The sequence below is a fragment of the Brassica oleracea genome, unplaced genomic scaffold (genome assembly GCF_000695525.1).
Source record: "Brassica oleracea var. oleracea cultivar TO1000 unplaced genomic scaffold, BOL UnpScaffold01081, whole genome shotgun sequence".
Lineage (NCBI taxonomy): Eukaryota > Viridiplantae > Streptophyta > Magnoliopsida > Brassicales > Brassicaceae > Brassica > Brassica oleracea.
Genome location: NW_013617648.1, coordinates 1 through 8,987, shown reverse-complemented (window position 1 = coordinate 8,987; position 8,987 = coordinate 1). Strand labels below are relative to the sequence as shown.

The following is an 8,987-nucleotide window of genomic DNA, read 5'->3' as shown; positions in this document are numbered from 1 at the left end:
AAACAAAAGAACAAGCCACACGGCTACTTGATTTGATTCAATACCATTCCTAGAAAAGTTCTAGGTGCAATTTGCAATCAATCAATTGTGATAAAATTAGGGTATGAATGCAATAAGGCCACACGGCCACAAGGTATGATCAAGAACTATTAACCTAGAATGCAAAAAGGCCACACAGCCACAATTCAGATTCGATTTCAAAATAATCTAGACTAGGTTATTAGGGTTTCAGTTTAAACAATCTAAACAATCTTAATTCATTCAGATTCAAATTTAAACAATCTTAGCAATAGTTCTAGGTGATCAAATCAATCAATTAACATTCAATTCAAACAGTCAAAATCGATTTTCAAAATCAGGATTTTAGGGTTTTGATTTGATTAACAAGCAATTACAATTTCAGGATGATCAATTCAATCTCAATCAACATTCAATCAGTTTTAATTAATCAGTTTTTCGAATTAAGGTTTAGGTATTTTCGAAAATTTGATCTTAGATCAAAGTGATTTGATTTGAGATTCAAAACCTTTAAGGCTTTGATTTTAATTGATCAATGGATCAATCTCGATTTTAGGGTTTGGGGATCGAACTTATAGAGCTTCGATTTACTCATTAGGGATTGATCTATTATCCTATGGCTTTTATTTTTAGAGATTAGGTTTTATGGTTTCATTCTTTACAAGCAATCCAAATTCGATTTTCATGTTCTTAGAATTCGAATTTACCTTTAGTTTTAGTAGATTGTTGAAACCGGACCACCAAGAAAATGAATCTCGAGCTGGGCAGGAACGCGAGCTGGACGCGAGCAGAACACGAGCTGGCCTGGACGCGAACGGATTGAGGTTGGAGACGCGAGCAGCTGATCGTCGAACAGGAGCTGTTGCAGTCGGGATCGCGAGCAGCTCTGATGCGAACGGGGCGCTTGCAGTCTGGAACGCAAGTTGTCCTTGATGCAGGATGGAGGTGAAGGATGGAGCTGAGTTTGTCTAGGATCAGGAACGCCTTGGGGCTGGAGCTGATCAGGTGGACACGAGCTGGAACGGAGTCGCAAATGGATTAGGGTTCGTCGGTATCGTCGGGTTCGGATTAGGGTTTTAAAGCAAATCGGCGCGCACTATATCTGTGCGTGAGGGCGCGTCGGTGGTCAGATCGACAAGCGGTTTTCACTGACTGATTCGTCTCGGCAAGGGATTCGATTTGATATCTTGATCGTTTTCTGGGTCCTCGCGGTTTGGGAGAACTGCATCTTTGAAGTTCCGAGGCAGATTCCTTTTCGTTTTAGGGTTTTAGGGTTTTGTTGATTTGGTTTTAGGCTCAGGGTGTTAGAGGCTATCGTGCTGATAACGTGTTATGAACTTAAGGTTTAGGAATCTGTAAGTTGTGTGTATTATTACTCAATCATAAGGTGCCTTTATATATGAGAGTTACAAAGAGATAAAAGGAAAGACATAAATATGGAAAGTGTACAAATACAAAGAAAAATAAATAGGGTTTCCTTTTCTCTAAAGCCTAAGCCGCCTCTCTCTCCTCTTCATGCGGCCGCCTCTCTCTCTCTAGGGTTGGGCCGTCTCTCTCGGTATTGGGCCGGTTATATACCGGGCCGGTTATATACCGGGCAGGTTATAGACCGGGCCGGTTATGAACATCCATCGTATTTATAACACCTTTCACCTTTTTCATTTTTTCTTTCCCTTCATCTTCCTTCTGAATCCAGCCGCCTCTCTCCATCTCTCAAACTAGCTCAGGGTTCGTACCACACTCTTCCTTCATATTTCCATCGTTAACCTAGAACGGTCTGGATCTTTATTCTAAAACCTTAATTCCCAAGGCGCTAGATATCTTAAAAATTGTTATCCATTTTGGTAGTTTGATTTACGAGGTTTCTACTTCTTATATTGATTTCATCATTCACCATGGTGTTATAGGTTTCTTCGTTCTCGTGCTGTTGTGTTGTTGATTTTGTTTGTTTAATTTCGTTATTACAGATGTCAGCATTAATGGATCAAGATTCATCAGGGATGTTCAAGGTTCAGCAAACCATTGGAAGTGTCGTGTGTTGCAAGTGTGGTGTTCCTATGCCACCAAACGCAGCCAACATGTGTGTCAACTGTCTCCGTTCCGAATTCGATATCACCGAAGGCTTACAGAAGAGTATCCAAATCTTCTATTGCCCTGAGTGTGGCTGCTACTTGCAGCCACCCAAGACGTGGATCAAAGCTCAGTGGGAATCCAGAGATCTCTTGTCTTTCTGCATCAAGAGGCTCAAGAATCTCAACAAAGTCAGGCTCAAGAACGCTGAGTTCGTCTGGACTGAGCCTCACTCCAAGAGAATCAAAGTCAAGCTCACTGTTCAAGCCGAGGTTCTTAACGGTGCTGTTCTTGAGCAGTCTTATCCTGTTGAGTATACGGTTAGAGACAATCTCTGTGAGTCTTGCTCGAGGTTTCAGGCCAACCCTGATCAGTGGGTTGCTTCGGTTCAGCTTAGGCAGCATGTTTCTCACAGGAGGTCTTTCTTTTATCTCGAACAGTTGATTCTCAGGCACGATGCTGCTTCTCGCGCCGTAAGAATCAAGCAGGTTCATCAAGGGATTGATTTCTTCTTTGGGAATAAAAGCCATGCTGATAGCTTTGTTGAGTTTTTGAGTAAAGTTGTTCCCATTGAGTATCGCCAGGACAAGCAGTTAGTGTCTCATGATGTCAAGAGCAGCTTGTACAACTACAAGTACACTTACTCCGTTAAGATCTGTCCTATATGCCGTGAGGATCTTATCTGCCTGCCTTCCAAAGTTTCTAGCTCCTTAGGAAACCTTGGTCCGCTTGTGGTGTGCACGAAAGTTTCTGACAGAATCACGCTGCTTGATCCTAGAACCTTGAGGTGTGCGTTCTTGGACGCCAGTCAGTACTGGAGATCTGGGTTTCGATCCGCTCTCACCAGCAGGCAGCTTGTGAAGTACTCAGTGTTTTATGTGGAACCACCTGTTGGTGAAGCGACTGTTGGAGGGCAAAAGTACGCTCTATCATACGTCCTCATCGCACGTGAGTCAGACATTGGTAAGATGTTAACTGTCCAAACTCATCTAGGACATATCCTGAAAACAGGAGATCAAGCTTTAGGGTATGATATCTACGGTGCAAATGTTAACGACGATGAAATGGACGAGTATCGTTTGCATGGGCGGCTTCCTGAAGCGATTCTTATCAAGAAATGCTATGACAAGGAGAGAGAGAGGAAGAAGGGGAAGCCACGTGCGTTTACGACCAAGAAGCTTCCGATGGAGATGGATGAGTCAAGAGGAGGGCGCGGAGTTGATCCGGGGAAGATGGAGAATGAATATGAAGAGTTTTTGAGGGATCTTGAAGAGAACCCTGAGCTGAGGTTTAACATATCATTGTACAAGAACAAGAATTATCAAGAGTCTGATGAGACTGCTTCAATGACGGATGGAGAAGGTGCACCGACTGTGCCGATTGAAGAGTTGCTTGCTGAGCTTGAGCTTAGTGAAGAAGGAGAAGGCGATGGTGAAGACGACATGGATGAGTAATTTTCCTTCTAAAACACACTCAAGGATTGGGTTTGATTGTATGCTCAACAGTTTTTGTTCTAGCTTCATATTTTTCTGAGACCTATTATGGCTATTTACTTTGTTTGAAATTTTGATATAGTTGTAACTGTGAAGGGGACATGGATGATATTATACTTTGTTTGAAAATTTTCTGAGACCTATTATACTTTTTTTGAAATTTTGATATAGTTGTAACTCTGGATGATCATACAGTGAAGCCAATCTTTGTCGCCATTATCAATGGAGTGTAAAAGAAACAAAATGGCTCACATTCAAATCCAATCTCTCTTTAATCCTTTCATTAAAGATGTGTTTTGAGTTTAAGATCTCTATTTTGCGTCTTCAACGCTATTTAATGTAGGATATGTACATTAATCAGTTGTTAACATAACAACTATATATATATATATGTAACTTGAGAAAAAGAGGGAGTCACAAAATTATCTATGTTGTCCGTGGTTATTCCTGATTGATAGATGTCCCCATGAGAGACGGTTTATTATCATGGTGGATTCCACACGGACTATCTCTGCTTGCAATGCAAGCTTCGCCTGGAATCAAGAGACCACCTCGGCACCTCTTCATTACATAGTGTATAAAACGTTCATAATCAGAAGAAAATGAAAGTTTTTTAAAAATTAACTCAATATCATTATATGAAAATTTACTTATATTTTCAGTTCAGTTGGTAACAAATTTTGTTACATTTTCAGCTATAGTTGTCTTGGTAAAACAACCAAAATTTATAATATTATATAAAAGTAACAATTTATTGGTTAAGGTACTTTTTAGTTTTAACCTTCAAGATATAAAATTAGACAGCAGATTCCAAAGACAAGGGACACACAACCTAAAAAATGAGAGGTGGTGAGAAAAGTTAAACTGAACTTCTCTTCCCCCCAACCCACTATATAAATGTAACCATGAGTTAATCAAATTCAAGAAACAAAACAACATAACTAATAGTAAATAGTAATACGAGTAGTAAATACATATTTTTAAAAATGGGTGCATATTTTGGAGTTTCTACAATATTTATTTTCTGTTTGCTGGGGTTTTCAGCCAATGCTGAGGTATTCAGCATTGGTTCTTCTTCAGGTTCTGATATTACTCAGGTTAGTCATATATTCCTTTTCCTCTTTCTTGTGTTACAAGAAATCTACAAAACCACATTTTTGGCTTAGTTTCATTGTGCTGATATATGCAGGCACTTCTGAAAGCATTCACATCGGCATGCCAATCTCCGTCACCAAGCAAAGTAGTGATCCCAAAAGGTGAGTTCAAGCTTGGTGAGATCGAGATGAGGGGTCCATGCAAAGCTCCAGTCGAGATCACCCTTCAAGGCACCGTCAAAGCTGACGGTAACGCGATCCAGGGAAAGGAAAAGTGGGTTGTCTTCGGCAACATTAATGGGTTTAAGTTGAACGGAGGTGGAGCTTTCGACGGTGAAGGAAACGCAGCTTGGAGAGTCAATAACTGCCACCAGACATTCAACTGCAAGAAACTTCCCATCGTATGTGCTTCTGTCCTCACTTGTTTTTAATATTTTGAAATTATTACCTAGGTTTTAGATGGTGAGTAGGCTTTTACAGTCCTATATGAATTTTTTGCCCACAAAAAATTGAAGAATTGAAAAAATAAAAATAAAAATAAAGAATTGATGGTTTTGAGACCTCAATATATCAAAATTTTATTGGCTTTTATGAAAGAAAAAAAAAACAACTTAGTGATGTTATTTTATCTTTGTGTTTTTTTTTTTTTTTTGAAGAAGGGCTTTCAAATTAAACCGCAAGAAAATACATGTGTTTACAGAGTATAAGGTTAGATTTTGTGGAGAACGCTGAGATTAAAGACATATCATCGATAGACGCCAAGAACTTCCACATCAACGTGCTCGGAGCCAAGAACATGACCATGAGTAACATCAAGATCACCGCTCCAGAAGACAGCCCCAACACTGACGGTATCCATTTGGGAAGAAGTGACGGAGTCAAGATCCTTAACTCATTCATCTCCACCGGAGACGACTGCATCTCCGTTGGAGATGGGACGAGTAACCTTCACGTGGAGAAAGTCACTTGCGGTCCAGGACATGGGATCAGTGTCGGAAGCCTTGGAAGGTACGGCAAAGAGCAAGATGTTAGCGGCATTAGGGTGGTGAACTGCACTCTCCAAGAGACTGACAACGGACTGAGGATCAAGACATGGCCGTCTGCAGCTTGCTCCACCACCGCCTCCGATATTCATTTCGAGGATATCATTGTTAAGAACGTTACCAACCCAATCCTCATCGACCAAGAGTACTGCCCTTGGAACCAATGCAACAAGAAGGTAACATATCTTTATCATTTATTTTAATATAATCCATGTCTTGGGTTCTTGGCTCCTCGCGTACATTTTCTAAATATGGGCAAGGGTTCTACAAACATTAAATAAATAAAAATGTCCATATTCAATAAATAAAAACATATTAATTAATTAAATAAAAATAAATAAAATATTATTCTGTTGATTATGAAATTATTTTTGTTTTTGTTTTGTATTTGCAGAAAGCATCAACGATTAAGCTTGTGAACATAAGCTTCAAGAATGTCAGAGGAACATCAGGAAACAAAGATGCAGTGAAGCTACTGTGCAGCAAGGGATATCCATGCCAGAACGTCGAGATTGGAGACATTGACATTAAGTACAGCGGAGCGGATGGTCCAGCGACTTTCCAGTGCTCAAACGTAAGTCCCAAACTCTTGGGAGCTCAGAGCCCTGAAGCTTGCAGCAGTCCCCTGAACAAACTACCCGGCCAATAATAGAAGCTCAAAACTATTAACCTAAAGCACCCATATATACAATATTGTAACATTTTCTATACAAAATTTACTATGATATATGACGTATGCTCTTAGTATATATCTAATTAAAAAATGAAAGCATCCATTATGCCTTTTTATTTTTTAACCATGAAAACTATTAATCTTTCAATTGCCTCGATCGGTTCAAGCCATAGAGTTTTGCCTCTACGAGGGAATTTGGTTTTACATAACTAATGAGCCATTTATTCTACGCAGTGCCGTGCGAAGGACAGTGAGGGCCCTGAGGCAAATAATATAGTTTTATCTAGGTTTAAATTTTTTTAAAAAAATTATTAATAAAATAAAATTATACAAGTTTTTATATTTGTACCAAAAATTTATAGTTTTATAATTATAGAATATAATATATATATTGAAAATAAAAATAAGATATTTATAATATAGTAAATATTTATATTTATTTACAAACATGAAAAATAAAACTATATATCTATTTATAAATTTATATCTTTAAGTCACAATATAAATAGATAATATTACCGTTGCAAATTCAAGAGTCCTAATTTATTGTACAAACTACCATGTGATATAACAATTAACTAAATTATAAAATTAAATGTAATTAATATAACTAATTAAACCAAGTACTAGGGAAAAAAAGGGCCTAAATTTAACAGTTTTGGAGAGTGCCTAAGGCAATTGACTCATTTTGTATGCCTTAGGCACGGCTCTGATTCTATTAGAGCAATTGTGTAAGTGCGCAGTAGTTCAAGATGGTTAGTAGTGGCTTGCCTCCCAAGTTTCTTTTTTCTTTTCTTTTCTTTTTTGGAATCAACGTAGTGAAAAGAAATTATGCGGAGGATACGTAATTACATATTATTGGAATATCATAATTAGGATTCATAATAATAATCTAAAAAATTCATGTAATATCTATATATAATAGCAAACCATTTTTTTGTTAGCCGCTGACGTCATCAGTTTTTTATAGGAAAAAAAAATCAGAATCTAACGGTGAAGATAGTTCTGAGAATATAATCTAAGGGATATAATTTTGTTTAGGACTAAGGATGTGACGCCATCGCTTTGCAATCGACGCCTTCACCGTATCTCTTCAAAGGCGTCCCCTGCAGAAACTATAACCCTTCAAGAGTTGTATACTTTCACAAGCAGCGTTTCAGTTCAACGTCATCATCTTCCCTTAAAAGTGGTATCTTATCAGAAGCTTATATATTAAAGAAATTGTTTATGTTCTCCTAATTGTTTCAAGTTTTCTTTGATTATCCTCTCTGTTTCTTTTTTTTTTTTGTGAATCTCCTCTCTGTTTCTTAACTCTCTCCAGTCCCGCTGCAGATAATTTTCTCTCTCGCCCTTTCTCTCCAATTACAGAGTCCATTAAAGTATTACTATTTCTCTGCAATTCTCTAATTCTTAAATTTATTCCCTCTGGAGTTTCTGCAAATACAGTGGGCATACTTTTGCTTAGATGGCCTTGGTGCATGCTTCATTGTTTAATTAGTCTTCGTAGGATTCACACTCAGAACAACGATTTCGTTCTGAATGGTTAGTAATGTGTGAGAGGAGACGGGGTGAATTTCGTTTATTTTTTTGGCCGATCAAGGTTCCGTTTGTAGCTTTTTTCTCTCTTCTCAGTTTATTAATTTATTGGTACTGACTTCTTTCGTCTCTGATTTTGGTACTTTCTCTCCCAGTTTTTGTATTACAGTCTAATAGATTTCATTGATTCGTATTTATTTTTCTAATTCTGTCTTTTCGTGACGTTTCGCCAGAACAAATAATCGCTAAGAAGTTAAGTATCTATTCTTCTTATTTAGTAAACTGATATTTCTCAAGTGCAACACTTGTCTGTGCATGCGTTTAAGTGGGGAAGATTGTACATGAACAACAAGTGGAAAGCCAAGTTGCGATGAGAATTCAATATTTATAAGGTTTCAAAATCATTACACAACAATACATATATAATCTCTTCATAATATGATGTACGAGTTTAATGCATTTATCGCTTTTGAGTTGTGAGTGTTTAGAAGATTTATTTAATCTATATATAATAGCAAACATTTTTTTGTTAGCCGCTGATGTCATCAGTTTTTTATAGGAAAAAAAAAATTTAATCCAATGGTCAAAATTTGTTTTTTTCTTTGATCTAACGAACGTAAAATACTTTTGATGATGTCATGAAGAAAATTATATTGGCAACTCTTCCTTTAACAGTTATTATCTATTTAAACAACACATCCATTAACAAACATACCTTTTCATAACTTAAAAAAATATAATAGCAACTCTTCCTTAAGCAGTTATCTATTTAAACAACACATCTCTTAACAACATACCTTTTCATAATTTTATTTTATATATATTATTTAAAAAATCAAAGAGTTACAATCTGGCCGTCATAATTGGCCGTCATAATTGTATGTTTCTTTTATCTAATGGTCCTAAAACTATTTTGGTTTAAATATCTTGTTTCTTGTTGTAACTTCCTCTAAAGAGTTTCTTTTTCAAACAACACATACCTTCTTGAGTAGCCTTTGATGTACTTCTTCATGATCTATATATTTTACTTTTTACAGCTGAAATGTTTTACAAAATCGTT

At 37.2% G+C, this 8,987-nt stretch overlaps 2 protein-coding genes across 2 annotated transcripts; both read left to right on the top strand.

Moving 5' to 3' along the window:
- Positions 1–1,702: 1,702 nt before the first annotated feature.
- On the top strand, positions 1,703–3,676 carry LOC106320823 (60S ribosomal export protein NMD3-like). Its single transcript, XM_013759175.1, has 2 exons — positions 1,703–1,746; positions 1,986–3,676. The coding sequence occupies exon 2, from the start codon at positions 1,986–1,988 to the stop codon at positions 3,540–3,542; it is 1,557 nt and encodes a 518-aa protein (XP_013614629.1). The 5' UTR covers positions 1,703–1,746; the 3' UTR covers positions 3,543–3,676.
- An 891-nt stretch (positions 3,677–4,567) lies between these two features.
- LOC106320825 (polygalacturonase-like) lies at positions 4,568–6,367 on the top strand. The gene is made up of 4 exons (XM_013759177.1): positions 4,568–4,678; positions 4,771–5,076; positions 5,376–5,894; positions 6,113–6,367. The coding sequence occupies exons 1-4, from the start codon at positions 4,568–4,570 to the stop codon at positions 6,365–6,367; spliced, it is 1,191 nt and encodes a 396-aa protein (XP_013614631.1).
- Positions 6,368–8,987: the final 2,620 nt, after the last annotated feature.